This window comes from Thamnophis sirtalis, unplaced genomic scaffold (genome assembly GCF_051295495.1).
Source record: "Thamnophis sirtalis isolate CommonGarterSnake01/CBP01778 unplaced genomic scaffold, rThaSir2_p1.2 scaffold_3, whole genome shotgun sequence".
In the NCBI taxonomy this organism is placed as follows: domain Eukaryota; kingdom Metazoa; phylum Chordata; class Lepidosauria; order Squamata; family Natricidae; genus Thamnophis; species Thamnophis sirtalis.
In genome coordinates, this window is record NW_028261383.1 from 100,205,596 (window position 1) to 100,228,224 (window position 22,629).

General features: G+C 37.8%; 2 protein-coding genes across 5 annotated transcripts in view; one reads left to right on the top strand and one right to left on the bottom strand.

Moving 5' to 3' along the window:
• Positions 1–9,684, top strand: part of STK32A (serine/threonine kinase 32A) — an 81,153-nt gene extending 71,469 nt beyond the window's left edge. For 2 of the 3 annotated variants that reach the window (XM_087709601.1, XM_087709602.1), the window contains exons 9-13: positions 3,232–3,348; positions 3,960–4,085; positions 4,881–5,009; positions 6,217–6,281; positions 7,581–9,684. In XM_087709601.1, the coding sequence (XP_087565727.1) occupies positions 3,232–3,348; positions 3,960–4,085; positions 4,881–5,009; positions 6,217–6,281; positions 7,581–7,674 (531 nt within the window). In that variant the 3' untranslated portion in view covers positions 7,675–9,684. Of the gene's footprint in view, positions 1–3,231; positions 3,349–3,959; positions 4,086–4,880; positions 5,010–6,216; positions 6,286–7,580 lie in introns of those variants that run through there. The other variant, XM_087709603.1, reaches the window with a different exon arrangement.
• Positions 9,685–13,843: 4,159 nt separating this feature from the next.
• The window catches only part of DPYSL3 (dihydropyrimidinase like 3), a 71,795-nt gene continuing 63,009 nt past the window's right edge, over positions 13,844–22,629 (bottom strand). For both annotated transcript variants that reach the window (XM_014053698.2, XM_014053699.2), the window contains exons 10-14: positions 17,472–17,613; positions 16,619–16,789; positions 15,921–16,100; positions 15,097–15,259; positions 13,844–14,610 (exon numbers count right to left, since the gene is read on the bottom strand). In XM_014053698.2, coding sequence (XP_013909173.1) covers positions 14,522–14,610; positions 15,097–15,259; positions 15,921–16,100; positions 16,619–16,789; positions 17,472–17,613 — 745 coding nt within the window. In that variant the 3' untranslated portion in view covers positions 13,844–14,521. The remainder of the gene's footprint in view (positions 14,611–15,096; positions 15,260–15,920; positions 16,101–16,618; positions 16,790–17,471; positions 17,614–22,629) is intronic.

The following is a 22,629-nucleotide window of genomic DNA, read 5'->3' on the forward strand; positions in this document are numbered from 1 at the left end:
CCTTGACTTACAACCACAATTGAACCCAATATTTCTATTGCTAAGTGAGTTTTGCCCTATTTTACAATATTTCTTGCCACTCTTGTTACGTAAATCACTGAAGTTGTTAACAAAGTGGCTGTTAAGTGAATCCTGAATGACTTTGTTTATCAGAACGTCGCAAAAGGAGATAACATGGCCCCAGAACACTGCATCCGTCTTAAACGTGAGTCAGTTGCCAAGCATCTGAATTTTGATCACGTGACCTGGGGGGGTGGAGGATGCCACAACAGTTGTATGTGTGGAAAACGGTCAGAAGTCACTTTTTTCAGTGCTGTTGTAACTTACAACGGTCACTAAATGAAATATTGTAAGTTGAGGACTACCTGTAGTAGGGTCATCAAAATTCTAGGCAGTGTTTCTCAACCTTGGCAACTTGAAGATGTCCGGACTTCAACTCTCAGAATTCCCCAGCCAGCATTCGCTGGCTGGGGAATTCTGGGAGTTGAAGTCCAGACATCTTCAAGTTGTCAAGGTTGAGAAACACTGTTTTAGAGAGAAGCTGTTCTGCTTAAAGAGATTAATTTACTGATAAATGTCAATGTGTGCTGTAAAGTTTATCATAAAACTATCACCAATTCAAAAGCTGTAAAGTAAAAAATGGAACTATACTTCAAAAGACCTTTCATAATTATGGATCAAGGATGGAGTCTGAAGAAGTTGGACTGCTGTGTGTGAATTAGTAACCCAACACTTTTCATGCTGCAGCATGCCTTATTGGTTCGTTGGCTCATATTTTCAAACTGTGCAGCGGATAGTATAGAAGACAGTAGGCATTTTATGAAACATATGAATCAAGTAGGACATTTATTATAGTGTAAATATGCAAGTTCTTATTTATTCCGTTCTTTATCTTAGTGATAGTATGGTATCACATAACTTCCTATTCAAGGGTGTTTGTGCCATTAAAAAATATATATATCTAGGCATATACATACGATCCCATTTGAAGCCGTCTAGGGATACTGGTAGGATGATTTTCTTGGAGATGAATATGTGGGACAATTCCAAGTTAGTAACATGTTGCTGGCCTGATTATTGGTGGTCGTTCAAATTTCTAAAGCACAACACATTTGTTTTCTTTTGTTTTATAGTAATGCTTGTTTAAAGGGAGTATTAATCTGTTAATGCCAGTTACATCTTATGCAGAGGAGAAAAATAATAATTTATTTTATAATTACTTCTTAAATAGTTGTTTTGACTTTCAAAATGAAGCTGAATTATTATGATTCAATCCAAAGGTTATATTGTTTAAAAAAAAGCTGTAAAAGCAAATGGTTTTCTCGAATACATGGTGCCTTACAGTGGTGTATTAACCAATAAGCAGATTAAGCACGTGCTTAGGGCACCAGGTCAAAACGGGGCACCACAAAATTGAGAAGGAAATAAATAAAAAAACAATGAAGATTTCTACAGTATATACAAAGGAGAGGGGCACCAAGATTTGTCAATGCTTAAGGCACCAATGAGCCATAATCTGCCACTGCTGCCTTATATTTTCAGTATTCTTTGCTGTTGCTCTGTGTACACACAAAGCGAATTACACCAAGTTAAGCATTACTGAATGTGTGCTGGGATTAATGGTTTTCAAATCTTCCTGTTTCTGTCTTCTCCCCCGTCTATCTGACCTATTTTTCTTAATAGAATTCTACATTTATCAGGATGTTTTCTGTAGCACATAACTAATATTAAATAGATTCTGGATATAAAGTTGTTATCTGAAAAAGTTGTTATCTATTGGTTATTGTAAGAAAAATGCTATTGAAAAGCTTGCATATTCAAGGGCACAAATTCCAATGTAGCAGGGGTGGGTTCCGACAGGCATGACTGCCGGTTCCCTCGTGTGCCGGATTTGCACGCACATGCTTGATGCGCACTGTGTGTGCATGCGCAATGCAATTAAAATTGTTCTGCGCATGCGCAAAACTGAAAAACAAGATGGTGCTACTTTCATCGCCTGGGGAACCGGTTCAGGGGCATGGCATGCCTGGCCGCTGCCGGTTCCAGCGACCCAGGCTGCCAAACCACAACTGGTAGGAACCCACCACTGCAACATTGTCAGATGATTGAAGTGAGAAGCTGTGCCTTGAACTGCTCCATGAAGAGACTATGCCAAACTGCATCCTGGAAATGTAAGGAATGGAAGTTGCTAATGATTCCGAAATAATAACGTATCGATTTTTCCCTATGTGCCTATGACACATTTTCTTTCATCCTCGCTTGTCGTTCTGCTGTACTGGTGGTAGCAGACAGCAAATCGAGACTAGAATTTGACAGAGTTGCTCTTTACAAAAGCTCAGGGGTGGCTAAAGGTTTTGCTTGTAATTTCTGATTTAGGCACAGGCAAACATGCCAGGTGAGTTTGCATCTCCCAGTATTGCAGTCTATTCTGCAATTTTGCACAAATTCTAATGGCTGGCACCATTTGCGCTGCTCTTTAGTACAACGCAAAACAGGTTGGAAATGCTCTTTCACTGTTAAATTCCCCCCCCCCCCAAAGTTGAATGGATTAGCCCCACTATTGCAGGCATGCTGGGAAAATATACTCCTTAATTTAGTTGATTACATTTATGTCCTGAAGATTTATTACAAAACATTTTGAGAGCATGTTTAAAACTGTGTCATTTTGATTCTGTTTTGTCTTATTTCAAAAGAGAATATATTTCAGTTCAGAAATAAAATACGAATTTTAAGTATTTCTAGGAATGTTGAAAGACGTCACACCTTTGTTTTCTCCTGTGTGATTCAGCGTGACTCTGCAGGCCCTAGTATGAACTAGGCCATGGAGGACACACACCTACACAAGGCACTATATTACAAAAACACCTCCCACTAACATGATTTTCCTTGAACTCAATTTGCATTGAGTGAAACACCAATTGCACAACCCTTGATGTCTTCCTGTTGTTTACATGTTGCTTTTTAAGTGTAACTTTTCTGTTGTCTTCCTTTACTGTGTTGATCTGTTCCGAAAATTAGCCAGTGTCACAATGCCTTAACTAAGAACATTAGTGGACTCTGAGGAAGGAGGAGAGAGAGTGAAGTCTCTTGGAGAAGTTGTCAGCCCATTACAATCTAGTGATACTTTTTTTCCTCTAAAAAACTTCTCTAACCTAAAAGAGAGAATTCATTAATCTGTTCTTGTTGGATGGCGAACTGTTTCAGTGTCCTTGCCTTCTTCTCTTCTTGCAGAGACCATACCACATTCGCTCTAGTAATTCTGCCAATGAAATTTTGCATGTGTACAAGACGGCCACCATCATGTATCCTGCTGCTTGGTCACAGGATATGATCGCATTGATTAAAAAGGTGAGTGAGCTTTAAAGATCAGATGTTGGTTAAGATGCTAAGCCTTCCAAGCCTTTTGATTCATTCCACCAGGAGTAGAACATTACTGGAGATTCAGGACTGCTGCTAAATATGGAAGATATGAGACATCCTACATCTCCCCCCCCCCCCAAATGCATTTTAACACCTAGTGTGATGTTACTTTACAACATCAAACAGTTCCATTCACCCACTGCACTTGATTGGCTCTGATTCTAGGATCCTAAAATGCAGGATCATAGGAAACTGTTTTACCTTACAATTGCATTGGATATTTCTTACTTGATCCTTAGTTTCAGTTAGTTTATTTAGATAAATATTTCTGCTGAAACAACAATACTGGATGTTGTAATTTTTTAAAGAATTTAGAAGTGCTGGATAGGAGCTTAGAATCTGAGGAAAAGTCAGAGCAGGATATTCACAACAACTTATGGGCTGCATGGAAATTTTTGAACTGTAAACATTCATGGGCTGGAGGTTCCCTATTATGTCTGAGATAGATAAAGAGGCATGTATCATCTTTTTCTGTATTCAGTCTGCAATTGTGTTCTATTTTGATATACTTAATAAACTGCTTTAATTCTAACCTCTAGTTAGTGGAAATAAATTCAGAGGAAAGATTTTATCAACTGAGTCATCTCCAGGAGTATCCATACATGGCTGATATCAACTGGGATGCTGTTTTACAGAAGACAGTATTGCCTGGATTTCTTCCTAATGTAAGAATTTTAGTTTGAATGTTTTCTTAATTTATAAACTAGAGTTATAATGATGGTGACACAATGGCATGCTTCTTAATGTATAAAGCAATAAACTATCACTGTGCAGATTTCACACACCAACAGAGTAAAGTCTGAAGAGAAACATAAACTTCTTAAAACCTAAAATCAATAGTTTAATTATTAAGATAAATTAAGTGGCACAACAATTCATTCATTCATTCATTCATTCATTCATGTATTTATAACATTTCTAGGGCTGCCCAAAATTCAGCAACAAGTAGCTCTCCCACCCCAAAGCAACACAATACATTAAAAGCCAACTAAAACAATAAAATGGCAACCAGATTAAAATATATAGCAATTGGGACGCGAGGCCTGCATGGGCCAGTCATATATTGAGGGGGGGGGGGCGCATGGGAGACTTTTTTTAAAAAAAATCAGGAGTTGCCATTCAGAAGACATGTTCTTGAGGTCCCATTAGGTGGCTGTGTCTTGATGAGAGGACCTGAAGTGTGCTCTCTTTACTGCAGCCTGAAGGACTTTGTGTTTGTGGAGCTAAAGGCTTTTATACTCTGACAATTATTGATCCTAGCTGTCCAATTCAAGCTCTCCTCTATATTATATTTCAATTTTGAAATTTCAGAGAGTCCTAATAGTTTTAATTGGGGAATCACTTTTGGTTCACTTTTATGGTGTTCAATCACACCATAGAATGTCCATGCAAATGTCTTTATTTTATTTTATTTGGGGAGGAGGGTAACCATTTCTCTCTGTGTGTGCTTTCCTCCCTAGAAAGGGAAGTTAAACTGTGATCCAACCTTTGAACTTGAAGAAATGATCCTGGAGTCAAAGCCACTTCATAAAAAGAAGAAGCGCTTGGCTAAGAAGGAGAAGGAAAGCAACAAAAATGAATCCTCAGAGGTAAGGCACAGAGTTGGATGCCCGAATTACCCAAAAAATGTTTGGCTGATGTAAGGATGCCTGCATTTTAATGTCTTCCACTTTCATTAGGTATATTGATCTAAAAGACAGAAGTCTCAGATCTAAATCACATTGACTTTAATGGCAATGTCTCAAATGAGTAGGACAGCAGCCAAAATATGCAGTCTGTAACCCTCTATGCTTTCTCATTCTTGGAGTTTAAATGATGACTGCTACAGTATATTTATAATAACTTTTAAAATATAAGAGCACCTTTTGAAATCTTTGCAAAATTGGGGAAAGGCCCATGGATACACCAGTTTTAGATTTTTGGATTATTTTAAATTCTATGAGCAATACCTTACATCAAGATTGTGACAGCAAAGAATAAGAATGGAATAGATTGGAATAACAGGGAAGAATAAAAATTTCTATTTATTTATTTTTTGTCAGCTTTAGGTTTGGTGAGGAGAATAGAAAGAAAGGAAAACCATGGGAAAGGTAGAGAATAAGAATAAGTGTAGAGTGATTTTGGCAATTTTTTCTAGGTTTATTAGCTTTGGGCTTAAAACAATAGCAAAGTAAGGAAAACACATTTGTGAAAAAGAAAGAAACCAAGAAATAGAGCTTTCTTGTTTCAGATTTGTATCTCCTTTCTCCCCCCTTCTACACCAATACTGGATACAAACAAAGCCAGAAAAAAAATAGATATCAAAAAGGAGAGAAAGAATAGAATCAGTGCCCCTAGGTTCTGACTCTAGCTACTCCCAAGAGAAACTACGGTGTCTTCATTATCACTGTTAGTCAATTACTTTCACAAGTCAAGATACATCAAGGAAGGACATTATGTTCAGTCTATTACTGAGGAAGGACATTATCCTTAGCCTACTGCTACTACTACTAGAGCCCTCTGTTCCGATAAACCAAGATCTGAAGAGATCAGAGTGGATGCTAAAAATTGGATTGTTAACTACTGAAGAACATAACCTAGAAATAATAGTTGATCTAATTTGATGCATTTGATCCAGGTTCCTAGATGAATTTAGTTTCTGTTAAGAGAGATACACAACAGAGTCAGCTAATAATTTAATGCATGAATCAATTGTTTGATGTGAAATGTCTTTCTTGATAAGTTTAGTGGCTTCTTGCATCAAATACTACAATGATGAATTCTCATTAACTGATCTTTTCTCTCTCTTAATATAAGGCCTGCCAGCTGCAGAAAAACCTGGAGTCAATACAAAGGGACTTCATGATTTTCAACAGAGAAAAGTAAGCATTGACCTGAAAATATAAACTTTAGCTTAGCACATCAATAAGATTACTTAGAACTAAGGAAATCTGATTACTGTTCCTCAGATAATTAGGTAGTGATTTTGGCACAAAATCCATAGAAAAGCATTGGAAGCCTGGCATTGCTGTAGACTCTCATTTGGCTGTTGCTCAAACTATTTCATTGAGGTAGGCAACCCCGCTGAATTTATATTTTGAATATCTTTCTGGCAAAAATATAGAATGACTGGAATGGCTTTATTTTACTTTTTCCTGCCTTGTTTTCCTTCAAGAAAGAAATTGCATTTGCTGTAGTTAGGTAGTAGAATTTGAGCAACAACAAAGGTAGATTCGTTGTACCAAGGATACAGTAAATATTTTTCTCAATATATAGGTACTTCTTGATTTACCACCATTCATTTATTAAAAGTTACAATGGTGCTGAAAAAAATAAAGTACAACCAGTTCTCACACTTATGTCACAAAGTCCTGGAGGTCACATAATCAACATTCAAATGCTTAGTAACTGGCATGTATTTACAACGGTTGCAGCATCCTAGGGTTATATAATCACCATTTATGACCTTCTCAGGAGAACTTCTGATAAGCAGAGTCAATGGGAGAAGTCCAATTTGCTTGATGTGATTTGCTTAACAACCAGAGTTGTAAAAATTGGGCACTACTCATTCAACACATTACTTAGTGCCCCAGGTTCTGGTCTCAATTGTGATCAAAATACAAGGGTTCCCATAATCCCATTTCTTGACTTTCTGAGACCATCCTTATAAACATAGCATAACCAGCAAGAAATTGTGTAATTACCTACTTTCCAGCATAGCGAAATTTTCATTGCATGGTGTATGGAAGTTATAGGGTGTTATGGGCTGGATCTTTAAGTATTGATTGGTGGCTTAAGAAATTCCATTGAGAGTTGTAACAAGCAATAAGTTCTTGAAATGGATGGTATATAGCCTTTATAACTGGAATCATAGCAAACCGGATAAAAGGAGAACTGATTGTATCTTGGCTGATGCGGAAGGTGAGAACAAGTTTGGTATCCTGCTTAAGATACCAGGCTAGAAAGCAGGAGACTGTGAGTTCTAGTCCTGCCTTAGGCATAAAGCCAGCCTGGGAGTACTAGGAAGAAGGCAAGGGGCAAATTATTTCTGAAGTTTTGCCAAGAAACTGAAGGGACTGGTCCAGACTAACTCAAAAGGCACCCTGTGCCCCAATGTAGATGAGTGCTGGACTTTATTGCTATCTGATCACGGACTTGTGCTTCTTTTTTATACATTTCAGGGCACGACAAGAACATAACAAAATGCAGGAGAATTTGACGGTGACACAAACCAAAGACAACGAAGAAGATGATGACCAAAATAATAATCTTTGAGATCAATGTAGTTTTTGCTCAGGTGCTGCTACTACCAAAAAGGGCAGGCTTTTTACTTTAGCTCATGGAGCTTAGCAAATAAAATTGCACACTGCTTTCAAGACAAGGCAGATACCTTGCTAAGAAACCTTGAGGCTAAATGCTGAGTCTCTCTTCCCACCATAAGGACTTGTGGCCTACAATCCTGCAGAACTACTTAAGGCACAGATTATCGTCTTTATGCCTGTTTATTTTTCTAAGCTACTTGAGCATTAACAGGAAAGAGTATGCTCTTTAAGTACTGTGTAAAAGGCACTCCAAATAGGGAAAGGTTAAGTCACTTTATAGGTATAATTTCTGTTGATAAAATGTTAAAGTTGCTGATAATTGGGTTAAATCCACTGCCTATGGGAAAACGGTCTTCGCAGGGCTGCTAAAGGGGGTAGCTTCACATTTTCTTAGAAGTTTTTTAAAAAAATAGAGCCGAATTATAACTCTGCCTTAGATTGCAATAGACTTCAAAATGAAAATCATTTTTAAAATACTTGTAACTGATTATATACAAAATATCAGACACAGAATAAGAGGAAATATTTTTGCTGTGGGGGTTTTCCACTTATTGGTACCTTTAAATAAAGTAGTTCCTAAGAATATATCCAGTATATCTTCAAATTGGGAGGCCTGTGTGTACACTATATGAATCAGGAAATGGAACAATGGACATACAAATCAAGATAATTTCACTAGGGCCATTTTATAAGTAGAATTGACTAGTAAGTGCAAGGGGTCATTCCATTTCTTGCAAGGGATGGAAGGAAATCATTAAAAATGTTTTAAGTCTGAAACTATCATAAAGAAATACTAGCTGTGATGATCATTTGGTAAAAGACTATTGATGGCTCTTGGGAATCAATAGATGCTTGGTACAGTTAATGACAAACTATTAACTTTGTACCCTGAAGTACAGTTTGTTATTATATGTAGTTGGGAAGTGACAGCAAAAATCCAGGTTTTTGGAAATTGGCGAGAAAAAAGTATATCAATGTTACAGGTACACCAGGTTAAGCGTAATTCTTTATGGGAAGCAATTTTATTGTTTGACCTAATTTTGCTCTGCTTTGCTTTATGGCTCTAGTCCTCTTTTTCCTGTTTTTTCTTCCCAAGATACAACATTGTTAGACAAAAGCCTGGCTAATACAATGGAAGTAGGACATTACTGTGACAATTATTGTATATTGTCAAGCTGAAATCTTTTTCTAAGCCTGTTTGTAGTTTGAGTCGAAATATCACCGTGAGGTCACTTGCTATCTAGTGACTTTTCGATTCTGTTCTGTTCTGTTCTCTGTATGTACAAAATGTGAAAGCATTCTCATCCAATACAATCTCTTTGATTTCCAAAGAAAAGTGAATGTATTATGTCCACGCAGTGTGCATTATCATTAAGAGAACATGGATGGCTTCTCTACTTGGATAGTCAGTAGGCAATCGGATCAGGGGATGCTTTCTGCATTCTTTTAATCCTAAAATTTCTTTGAAATTTTCCTGTTCCACAAGATCTAAAGAAGTATATCTGAACGCAAAGGGTAGCAAAAGGTGATGGAAGACCTCTTTTCTCTGGATTGCTTAAAACAGGTAAATCTGCTACCCTGCAAATGGAGGTACAGTAGCTCACTTGGGCTTATAATTTAATAAGCTCAATAACTAGATTCTTACTGCATTTGTAGCTTTTCTCACCCCACATGGACAGCTAGCTAAGCGATGATTCTCAGGTTCCATCTTGCCACTATCATTCTGTTTGGCCTGCTGAACCAGACTGAATGATCAGGACATAGCTACTTACTTTGGATACTCGTTCCTTCCTGAAACAGATGGATAGTTATGGCACCAGAATATCTAGCCTGGGACTGACTCCTTCCAACTGAACTGGAATGAAATCTTAATGAAAATCATTGGAGTCCCCAGCATTAAGCGGCACAAAACACACAAAACTTTAGTGCACACTCTAAAATGGATGCAGCAACATTTTGTTGGGTGAGGTGTATATGTTGTGGTTCTATCTACTTTACACAATTGTTCTGCCCATTGTGGTTCTGTGTCCTCCACAGATGTAAAAAGTAATCTTCACTCAACCAAAGTTTATCTACATTTCATCTGGTCCCCTCATCCAGCTCTTGTCCCAAGTTTTCAGCTATTTATTGCCTGGATTTAAAACTTCAGCACTCTTAGAATGATGCGGTTGGAAGAGATAACAAGGATCATCGAATCCTACTCCTAGGTAATATATAAAATTCATAGGATAGGTAGACAAGTCAGCTATCTGGATTCTCATGCAGCTTCTAAAGATAAAATCCACATTTTTTCTCTTAATTCTCACCCAAATTAAGGCTGCTCAGTTCCAGCAAGAATATTTTACCAAGGACAAAATTAAGAAAGTTGTTAAGTGCTCCAGAGCTACAAATCCAATGTGGCCATTTTTGGGGTATGAGGATTTGTAGTTCAGCAATTTTCTCATGGTTCATTAGAGCAATCAGTCCAAAAGCCTCTATATCAGCAAAGTGTCTGAAAAAGACAAAGCATTAAATGCAATTGATCACATTTCTGGTTTTTTTTGTGAACCATACAAGCCAGCAGACCAATAAAGGAGAGGGTCAACCCTACTCCTGCTGCCATTGTTCATTTAACTCCACTAGTAGCAGCAAGACAATTAAGGCAAAAAACAACCCATCGTTGCATCTAAATGACAAATATATCATATATCTTTCTGTGGATTACAGCCCAATCCTCAGATATTCTCCGTCATTCTCATTAGGTAATATATTAGGGCAAATCTTGCCTCAAAAACTTTCCTTGTCACTGAAAATTATTAGGATTTCCCCCCCAATACATGAACGGTCACAATTCCAGCTGCGATATAGAAAAATCTAGACCTAAATTGATATCTCAGAATGGTTTGATACTTGTTATAGGACAGCTGTTTCTAAATTTTCTTTAAATGCCTGAGGCTTCGTATCTGATCCTCCACAGCCAGCCCAGTTACTTAGTCTGCTGTACAACACTGTATTAACCCAGAAAGTTTAGCGATTCTATGTCAGTAGACTTTTTAGATTGAAAAGGATGTTAATGGTTATTTGGGCCCTTTAGGAGCATATATAAGGATTACACTATTACTACTTGCCATTCTGATCTCATCACCACCAATAATCTTCCCAGGAACAGAACACAAAGTAAATATAATATTTACAAGAGTAAATTATAAATACCAATTAATGTTCTTTTGGTTGAGTTAGGTTTAGAAAGGCATCATTCTTCTGATGGAAAGAGAATAGGGACAGAAGCTTACATGTCTGTCAAAAATGTCAAGAAGTTGCTAATTATGTCTGCAGTTAATTAGAATGTTAAAAGTAGTATTTCCCCTCTCTTCCATGTTATAAATTAAGTTAGTTAGCTTTTTCTGTAAGGGCCTTTTGCAGTGCACTAACATTTTTCATTTTCTAAAGCCTCAAAATAAAGTTGTAGTAACTCTTAGTTGCAGCTGTTTTCCATTGTATCCTATTTTTTCAAAGCTCAATTGATGGATAATAGGTTTTCACTCATAAAAATCTAGCATTTTAAAAACATTTTAAAACAATGACCCGCTCTCGTTTATCTGGGCCATAATGGAGAGGTTGATGCAAATTGTGACTCCTAACCCTGGGAAATTTCCTCTCCCCCACTGTTTTAGATCTTGTTTAGATGCCAAGTCACACTAGGATATGCTCAGATTGTCTGATTTTCAAAGATTGATGTAAATTGCAGAGATAGTTATGACAGTGATTATCACGATGGAAAATGTTTCAAATCCTGTTTAGATGCCAAGTCACAATGGAACATATTTGAATGAATGACATCAGCAGTGATTTAGCCAGACCTTATGAGTACTTGAAGTAGCATGAAGGGAAAAATCTATGAAAAGGCAGCAGTAAGCAGACCACTGGGAGTCCAGATTTTGGAAGTTGTTAAGCCATGACAATAATGTCTAATTCATGCTTTTTTGGTAGCAAAAATACTCCCCAATTTACCTTGTACTAGACAATACCTGGATATTTTACATCTAGCCCTATCTGGCTCACATGAGGTCAATTGGGAATTACAAATCAAATATAAAATGTAAAATTAAAAAATTAAATGTATGCCATGCAGACAATACAATTACATTGCTTTTATTTTGAAGGTAATTATTTTTCAATTTACCCATGCTTGTGCACTTTTATGGCCCTATTGATTCACTCCTCCATTAGTCTATTTCTCATGTGGCCTCTTGGGAAAATTGTCCACCCCAGTCCTAAATTAATCCACTTCAAGTATGGCCTCTCTATTTGGGAAGCAAGAAATTAACCCACCCTGAACCAATCCAACAGGCCCAATTGTGTTGGTTTGTTGAAACTGAACCTGCCACAGAGTAAGACAATAAGCCTAAATAAATTTTGAATATTGTCAGAACATTAGAAAAATCATAAGATCATAACATTAGGAAAAGCAATGGAAAAGCCATAGAAAAGGCTGAAGGGCATATTTAGAGAGCATTTTATTGGAAACCTTTTATAGCTTTCATTATAAACATTTTGTTTCATAAAAGCAGTATAGCTTGCATGTTAAGCCTCATCATGTATTTTGAATAGCAGCTCCCACTAAAAACATGAGCATTATTTACGTTGTGCAATTTTCCTTAGTAAAACTTCCATAGATTTTTACATATATTTTTTTCAGTAAAAACTCATAGCTGGGCACAGAAAACAATCTCTCCTCCAGAGAGCAGAAAAACAGTTTATCTTTGTCACATAATTGCTCCAAACACACAGCTATTTGAGATGAGAAAGTCCGATATTTGCTATCTGAATTTCAAAGAATACAAATACATATATTCACCTTAGCTGTCCCTATCCCCATATTTTAGTAGACTGGTTGCTTTTATTTGTTGTTTGGCACCACCATGTGGCAACTTGAAAAATACACAGACAATATTCCTAAATGATACAAAAACAAAAATATAAACTGAATAATTTGAAGTTATCTTAAAATTGGAATTCTCTCTGAAAGAAAGGCATCATTCTATTGAAGAATATTCACATTTACATTAAGTGCATTTATGACTCTACAATACTTAACAAAGGGCTTATATTATCATCTGTAAAAAGCAAAATTGGAAACCTGGCATTAACTTAACAGAATTACAATTTTAATTCTATATTCAAACTCTCCTGCAACTAATTAGATTGAGTGGCAATTAGAACAATCCACAAGAGTAATATACCTATATACCATTCACAATATAGGGATCAAAAGGAAAGTTTTCTTGCTGTGATAGTACTAGTAATTGCTTATAAAGTTCCTTATAGAAATAGAAGGAATGAGGCAGGTAAGATTGGGAACACAAGCTTTTCTCTTTTTTTGACATCCGACCTTTGTATAAAGGTCAGAGATACTCAAAAGATTTTGAAGAGATGTATTTGACAATATATAGGACAATATCCAGGTGTAGATAGTCGTAAGTGGGTGGATGAAAATCTGTTTTATTATAATAGCATGCTTTCAAGTGTTTTTTTTTTAAAGAACTCTTCCCTTCAAAGTGTTACTCTGCTAATGGCAGGAAGAAATGAGAGAAACTGGAAGATAAGTAAAGTTGTTTTTACTTTGCTTGGTACTTGCTTACTTAAATAAAAGCAAGTGCTTTCCAAAATAAACACAATCTCTCAGAGCAAATTAAAATGTGTATTCCATTGCTGTAGAAATGGTAATCAACAATTGATGGACAATGAAGTTATACAAAGGAGGAAGGTAAAACTTGTACTTAGACAATCTTTTCAAACTTCAAAACTGAAGTGGCAATTCTACTGATTTGAGAGCTCTGCAAAATCAAAAGACACCCAGGATGCTCTTAACTCTTCCACAGTTGGAGGGAGAAATGAAAATACTGAAAGAATAGCCATCATGCCCTCCCGAGCAAAGAAGATGCTACAACTTCCCTGGGCGAGTCACTAATAACTTTATGTGATGTGAAAACAGACAGCATGGATGGGCATTAAATAAGTTAATGTGAATATCAATCCTAAGATAATTGGATGTGTTTTCCTGCAATTCAGAATCGCATCCTCCGCCCCGCCCCCCACCTGCTTTGTCTCAAAGGAACGGAAATGAAAGAGACACACATTACTTTGTCGAAGCAAGTCAATTAGAAAGAAAATGTCTTTCAATTTTTTATTCAATAAAATGTACGAAGTAATAAAGTTTCTAACAGGAAAATGTGATACAACAGAGCCACTACAAAGATGATTTGAGTTTTCCAACAGCCTCATGATTGTTTTGAGGCATCTTTGTTTCGTCAGCACTGAGTGGAAACAGAAGAACATGGACACAATACAAAGATCTACTGCCCCCCCTCCCCCAATCCACCTCCCACTACCTTGGCCCACCGTCTTCTGCCCCCCCTCCCCATACTAAACTCCTGGGTTGATTTTGCACAAGCACCCTGGCTAAAGAGCTCGCTCATGCCACTCCCTCTTTTCTCCAGCCCCTTTCTTACGAGTTCCTTGCACAAGCACTCACTGTGTACAATTACATATTTTAACTTAATCACCTGTCAGATTTGCATGCATGTAAAAAAAAATGGGGAAAATATTAAGGCTATGAATAAACAAAAAAGGAAACCCGCAATATTTTTTTAAAGCTAGGTAGCGAGTAGCATTTTATGAAACATAAGGCTTGAGGCTTATTGATTCTTCAAAATCTGAATTCTCCATTGCTCTTTTTTTCTTAAATATCAAGGTACCATTGCTCTGTTTTTCCCAAATAATGGTTTTCCATTTTCTTTCTTTTCTCAATGACTGGAAGTTTAACTTAGAGATGTTATATTGGAACGCCCCCCAGGAGGGGCTACTATGCGCTTGCTGGCCGAGCGAATACCTTCATCAATCTGAGTACCTGTGGAGCATATATAACAGGGGGAGAGGAACAAATATGCAGGTTAGAAGACTATTAATATACTGCTGTTCCATTTTGAAAATCTTCTGGAGAAATAATCCTTAGCTTATTTTGTACAAACATGCATTCAAGCAAACTTGCTGGTCAACTCTGGATATATCTGTGATCCTCATATAGAAAGAACCGGAGATGGATTACACATATAGAGGTGAGCCACCTCTCCTGCTGTTCTTATGAATTGGTTTCCCCACATATCATTCGTTATGTAGGAACGAATTAGCAGGAATGTGATCTATGAGCAGTGTCAGCAATATGCTCCAGAAAGCCATAATATGCATATGCTCCTTTTTCCAATGTAACATTTGAGGCCTATGAATGTGGCACAGATGCAAAGATTTTGGAGTAACTAGGGGAAAATATACTAAATATTACTGGAACTTCTCTCCTTGCCTTCTGTTGCAAACAGTGCAATCTTGTCTTACTTACCTGATAAACTAAATCCAGACTGGTGAAGATTCCTTACAGGTGCTGTCTGCCTAGTAGGAGAACCCCGAGTAGAACCTGCAGGGGTACCTCCTTTAGGTGTGGTAGTCAAATCAAACACAGGCCCATCATACATGCCCCTTGGCACAGCATGCATTTCAGCCATCTGTCAAAAGTAATGAAACGAAGCAACATTTACAACTGTATAATGACCCTGAATTTCCTCTTATGAGCGATAGATGTTGTTCAGCATCTTGGACAGATTTTCACACAATCATCTCTTATCACCAACTTATACACTCACATGTTTGGATACGATGGAAAACAGTGTGTATGCAATTAAATATACAAAAGCCCTTTTTGTTGTAATACCAGACATGTGATGGCGGGGGTGGGGTGGGGGGGAGAGAGCAGGCTTATTGCCACAGCTTGCTTGATGAGTTTCATCCTTATTTATAAAATGGAAAACAGCTAATATAATCCAGATGCTGTTGGACTTCTAAACACAGAATCACGCTACCCCCTAAAAGAAATACAACGAGAAGAAAATGGAAAGTTTACCGAGGAAACTAAGGGTGTAATTAGCTTGTCTTTCACTAACAATTTTTTTCTTCTGCTCTTCCATTCAAATGTGTCTAATTGTAAGATTTTGGAAGCACTGATGCAAAGTCTAGGGATTTATTAGTGGAGTCCCACTGCAATTTAGGAATCTCCCAAATGCTTTCAAATGAAATGATGAAATATTGCAACAGTCTGGATATTTCTCGTCCCTTTTCTTAACACTTTTTCAGGCAGTAATTTCATATTACAATCCAGGTTTGTCTTACCTTCCTCCTTGCTTTGATGCGCTTGTAGACATAATCTGAAAATGGGATGCCAGGAATGAATCGTCCTGTGCCTTGTGTTATATGAAGGTTGCCATCTTCAAGCATGATCTTTCCCTGACATATGACAACCAGAGGGGCTCCACGGAGCTCCATTCCTTCAAATATGTTGTATTCAGCTGCCTACAACATACAACCGTCAGTATCGTTATTATGCAGCTTATGAAAATCAGTGCCCAATCTTAATTTTATATTTAGGTGCAATGTAAATCTAAAAAGCTGGAGCAAAAGGGATGGACTTTATTAGGAATTTAAAAATATTTAAATAATATCACATCAAACTTTTGAAAAAAAACCTATCATCTAAGGAGGACTTTGGTTTTAAGGATTAAGAAAGATTCAAGATCTTATTCTATCAGGTGAAGGGCATTTTGTCCTCATGAATTAAGCAAGTGAGTCATGCAAAAAAAAAAACACCCTTAAAAGTAATCAAACTGAAAAATCATTACAGACTTGAAACAGTAATTGTTTCCCAAACTGGAAACTCTTACCACTAGCTTTTCCCCCCCAAAGAGAACCCATGTGAAACAGATGTTTAGTTATTTAACCCGTGAATTGTGAACTGAAATTCCAATAATTCAGTTGTGGCAACAAATTCACTGATTTGATCATTTAGACAATTACTGTATGAAAAAACTTACTGACTGGTGGCTTTTAGCAGATACAATTTTCACTGCATCAGGATCCCAAATGACCAGGTCACTATCTGACCCAACAGCAATCCTGCCCTTCCTTGGGTACATGTTGAAGATCTTGGCAGCATTGGTGCTTGTCACAGCCACAAACTGGTTTTCATCCATTTTCCCTGTAGCCTGTAATAAATGACCCAGAGAAAACAGATTGAAGCAGGCATATGTCAGGAATGGGCAGAACTGAAGTTATATCCATCCAATGTTTCTCTTATTCACATAAAGCTCTACACACCAGTTCCCACTTCTTTTATTTAATTATCTATTTTAAGCAAGTGAGACTCAGTTAAAATAATAACAACCAAAAACAATGAAAACAACGAATAAAAGAATCATTAACATGTAATTAAATATTTTTTCTTTTATTAATATTTCTTCCCTTTTCTCTTTGTAACTTCTCCCCAACAAACGATTAAAAATCATTTTAGTACAATTAGACATAAGAATTGGGGGGGGGGGAGATATTAACACAAAAGACCCTGCTACAATAGTACATGGGGGATCAAGGCAGTGATTATAATGGCATAGGCACAAAACTGTACTAGGCACATCTGTTCCTATATAAAGAAGCCCTATCATGATTAAATATTTTAAATGAAGGGGAAAAGAAACAAAACCCAGACAAATACTCGCTGTTGTTATATGCAGCAGCTTCTTTTATTGTATCTTCATTTTTCATAGCTGAGTTAGTCTGAGCCAGTTGCCACAATGCACCTTTATTATGAAGGTCTTACAGGAATTTCCTGTCACATCATCCCAAGCCTAATTACGTGGCTGCCTTCCTCCCATAGCTTCTTTTTCTTACCACAGCTTTGTCCCATATAACAGACATCCGTTCTTCAATGCCATTGGTTCCCTCTGGAATGACGGTGAAGTTGTCTTTCCCAATCGCTTTCTGTGCTGTACTGAATGTACAATGCGCACTTCCAGAGACTTGGAGGTCCCCACTGGCTCAGAGACAAACCAAAAGGTTACATATGCCCTTGATCCATTCAGGTTTTTTTTTTTTTTTTGCTCTATAATTATTTGTAATCTGTTAAAAAGTTTTAATAACCACAAATAGGAGAGGCAATAGTTATGGATAACATATCATTAATGTCTGTCCGTCCGTCCGTCCGTCCGTCCATACATACATACATATATTTGTTTTCATAGATTTTCACAGGTACAGGTACACTGGTCTTGTTTTATTTGGGTGTTTACTCGTGTAAGATTGAGATTGTCTTGGCAACATTTCAGCGAGGTCTCACTCGCCATCACCTGAAGATGGCGAGTGTAGCCACTTTGTGAAACTGATCCAATTAACTTACAAGGGTCACAATTAGGCAAGGGCATACAAAAGCAAGAGATTGATAGAAAAGAAAATAACATTGCTTTTTAAAAAAGGAAAACAGGAGTAGTAATTTCTTTCTTAGGATATATATACATCCCAAGGAGATAGATGGATACACACACACACACACACACACACACACACACACACACACACACACACTATGTATGTGCGCACAACACTCCAGTATCTGATGTATTTTCTACTCATGGCACAATTCTTTTAAGAAAGTTTTTCTGATGTTTTATGAAAGAAATCCTAATAGGTGGTTTTAGAGCTTATTCTTGCTTTGATTTCAATGACAAGAAATGTTAATTGTGTGAAGTTGGGAGAGAGCCCTGTTTTTTTCTAAATCCAGAATTTGTATTGTAAGGAGCAGGCAGAACAGAACTGTTTTGGTTGTTGCGTGCGAAAGAAAATCAGATAGAGTGAATGGGGCAAGCTTGATACATGCTGCCCACTCCCTCACCAAGTTCCATGGCAACTTATTGCACCAGCTCCCCAACCTGCCTAACAATCTTTCCCCTGCTTTCATCACTGCGGCCAGTATGCCAGAACCCCCAACGCCACTGGCTACTCTAGCTTCTCAGGGCCTTCTCTCCCTCCCCACAAGTGTTGCTCCTGCTAATATCCCAGTACTGTATATTACACTATTTCACTCTTGACCTTCCTGATGCCTCCCCTTCCTTCCCGTTGGCCATTAATGCCTCTTCCTCCTGTTTCTTCCCTAACCATAACAATTCCTGCTCAAAACAGTGTGTTTAGATTTGTGCGCAGCACAAACTGACCCACAGCATTTTATTTACAGATCAAAGATAAAAAGCACAGATGTTTTGGTTTGGGCACTGACTCCCTAAACACAGAATAGTTTCTCCACATAACATGTTGCATATCACTTAGGTCAAAAAGCTGCATTTAATTTGCCCTATAGAGTAAATTTACTCTAGTTACATGAGCAACGTAACATGAAATATTTGCGTTTCCATGAAAACAAACAGAAAACGACAGTTTTCATATTCAAAAAAGAAGAACTTTGGCCTATGCGACAGTAGTTCTTTGTTAAACTAGTGCTGCATGATACAATCATATTAAAACATTGGAGATCCATCACACAGGTACTTCGTAAGATTTATTTTATTTTCTTGAAAAGGACTGACTGTGTACTTCAAAGAGCTAATAAGTCGAATGTTACACAAATGTTTTGCTGTTTTTGCCTTGACTTCAGAATGTTCTGAATTGTGTTTGTATCATAATTTGTAAGTGGCAAGGAAGGACAAAGCAAAGGGCGAATTTTATAACAGCTACCTTAAGGATGATACTGTATGTTCAAACATTTGTACAGTTCTAGGGTTAGGGTTAAGTCCAAACCTCCCTCTCTCCCTCCCTTTATCTATCTATCTGTCTGTCTGTCTGTCTGTCTGTCTGTCTGTCTGTCTGTCTGTCTGTCTGTCTGAAAATCTAGATGGTTGTAACAAAATGCAACCCTTTGAATTGCTTCATTGTTAACAAAAGCAGTGGTCAGTTCTAGAGGTGATGCAGGTTTAAAACAAACCTTTCACCAAACTTTTCAAATTGGTTCCCAAATCATAAGTTCTTTCTTCTGATTCTCAAGGAAGGACACCATGTGCAGAAAGCTATTTTGAGCAGCCAGTGTTGAAAAACGGCAAAGGAAGCCGAAATCAAACTACTCAAATGGCTAAAGCGTAATGAATTCTAACAGGCTGCACATCACATGACCATAAATATACAAGGCAAGGAAATAATCCTAACATCCATGACCCACTTCAAGATGCCAGATGAACCTGTAATGCAAATTGATTTAATATATTTGCTCTTCACTCCCAGGAACCAACCTGAAGATCTAACAAAAGCAATCCTCAGGGAATTATTTTCTAAATCCCAGCAAGAGATGCTCTTGATCTCATATAGCGCAGCAGGAGAGCGAATAATCCCTCAGTTTGATCCTTTTCACAAAATGTTGGCAATAGTTTCTCACAGGAAATATGGTCAAGTGGGAAGCAGAACTGATGTGACACATACCTTTTCAATGCAGGCTATCCCCCCTGCAAAGGAGGACAACCATAATAGTTTCCTCATCTGATCTCTGCCAATTAGAATTGCGTTTAACCCCTTCTGTCCTTATAAACTGTGATTAGTTGGCTTTTGCTATTAATTTGCAGATAACGAACCAGAGTTTTTCTAATTTTACCTCTCCTACAATCCCCTATGCTTATCCCAAGCAATGATAAGTGAGATCTACTTGGAACCTGTTGATCAGAGTTGCTATTTAAATCCCCAGTGCCAAAGAGAATTTTGAAGGAGATTCAGAAATAAGGATGGTTTTGGAGTTGAAATACTGTATTTGACATTAAATTTGGTCAAAGAATGGCATTCCATAGATACCGGTAGCAAGTCAAGAATACACCTGGGAAGGTCCCTAACAGGATGACCCAAGTATAAGCACTCCAAGATGATTATAGGATGGCTCCCTTCAAGTGTAGACATGGCATTACTGTGGCCATACATTTGCGGAAGCCATTGTGGGATTGAAGAGCAAAAGATAAACAGAACAGTGCACAATAAAGTAGAAGTATTGGCATTGGTATATGACAGCGATGGCAAACCTTTTTGGCTCGCATGCCATAAGTGGGGGGAGCGCATGAGGGGTCGTGTGTGGACGTGCCACACACATAATACAATGCACGACACCCTCCCAGTGTGCATGCGTGCATTACAGGTACTCCTGCCCATTTTTTGCATGCTTTTTTCGCCCTCCCCAGGCTCCAGAGGCTTTATAGAAGCTTGGGGAAGGTGAAAACAGTCCCCTGCCCCCCCCCCGGGAAGTCCTCCAGAGGCTTTAGGGACCTTCAGGAGGCTTCCCTGAAGCCTCCAGAGCAGTCAAAATGATGACCCTCTGAGCAAATCGGAAGTCACTTCCGGTTTGCTCGGAGGGTCGTTTTGAGTGCTCCGGAAGCCTTCAGAGCAGTCAAAACGACCCTTCGAGCAAACCGCAAGTCTGTTCCTGAATTTCTGGTTTGCCCATAGGGCCGTTTTTTTGTGCTCCGGAGGCTTCAAGGAAGCTCATGAAGCCTCTGGAGGGCTTCCGGGGGCGGGCTCTTTTCGCCCTCCCCAGGCTCCTGGCGAAAAATGGCTTTTAAAAAGGGTGAACTCAGCTGGCCAACGCGCTTGCCCTGACAAATGGCTCCACATGGCACCTGTGGCACATGTGCCATAGGTTCGCCATCACTGGTATATGATATGGTATGATAAAGATGTGAAAATCAGCATTATACAAATCAGCAGAGGCAAACCATAGATCTTTAAGTATAATTCACAAACTATAGCAAATGTGATGATCCCAAACAGAAAGCGGTCTGGAAAGAACTCAAGTAATGCGAGTTCAAATGTATCTGGTAAGTTTATTTTTCTTGGGAACAGTGAAGTACCTGAATAGAACTCAACAGAAAGCTTGTTATATGGGAAGCCAGTTCAAATGTCTTCCACTTATCTCCTGCTGGAAATGTTATGGAAGCAGCATATGATTCAGCAGAGACAGTGAATTAGAGAATTCAGAACGGTAGCTTTTGAAATAATGGAAATGTCCCTCTGTGATTGTGACAAACACATGACAAAAGAAAGACACAAACGCATGGAGAAAGCAAAAAAACATCTGAGTCAACTGCTACTAATCTCTCTGAGGTATCCACAGCATGCTCCTAATCCCTAAAGGTATAACTGTGTCCATCAGAGCATGCAAACTTGGCCCCACAACATTGCATCTGGAAAAGAGAATCTTCAAAACAGTACAGTCAAGATCATTTGCAAAAGTTCAACTTCAAAGTTGAAAGTATGTTTAGGAAAATTAAGGGGAGGGGAAGGATGACAAAAAGAGTATTTCGGAGACACTGTAATGCACTACCACTGTGGAGATCAAAGAAAAACCGAAATGATTTGTGGAAGTACATATGAAAACGAAGAAGGTGAGGTTCTAACCAAACATACTGAATTCTGTATAGCCATAGAATTCCATATATGTGGATTACAGAGAACACAGTAGAAAAGCAAGACTTTAATTCATCACTCTGTTTAAAAATCCATGTATTTCTTTAAAAACCAAGTAATACTACGTGTCTAAGTATTATCTTTATTGACAGTAGGGGGCAGCAAAAAATAGTAGTAATGGACTTAAAGAGTTGTGCACAGATTTTTATGGAAACTTTCCGTTTCCTGACATCTGTTAGGTGCCAGGGAATGAAGAACTGAAAGGATGTACTATAATTAAGAAAGGGAGAAATCCTTAAAGCCTTGTCTAAACAACAGGAAAATATAGAAAATCTTTGGCTTCCAGATGAACTGTTTGTCTTATTTTTCTGAATCAAAGGGATGATTAAGTCTGGATCTCTAAACCAAAATTTTAACTCAACAATAATCTTAATCTTCTCTTAATAATTTGGTACCAAATACGTTTTCCTGCACAGAGAAATCTGCGTTAGTTATACCATTTTACTAAATATAAACAGAAGAAAAGATTTCTGTCATACAAACCTCCAGAGGGCTGTATCAAAACAGAACAACAGAGTACTTATCAGAAACAGATGTAGCTTACTTCATGTGCATTATCTAGATAAAA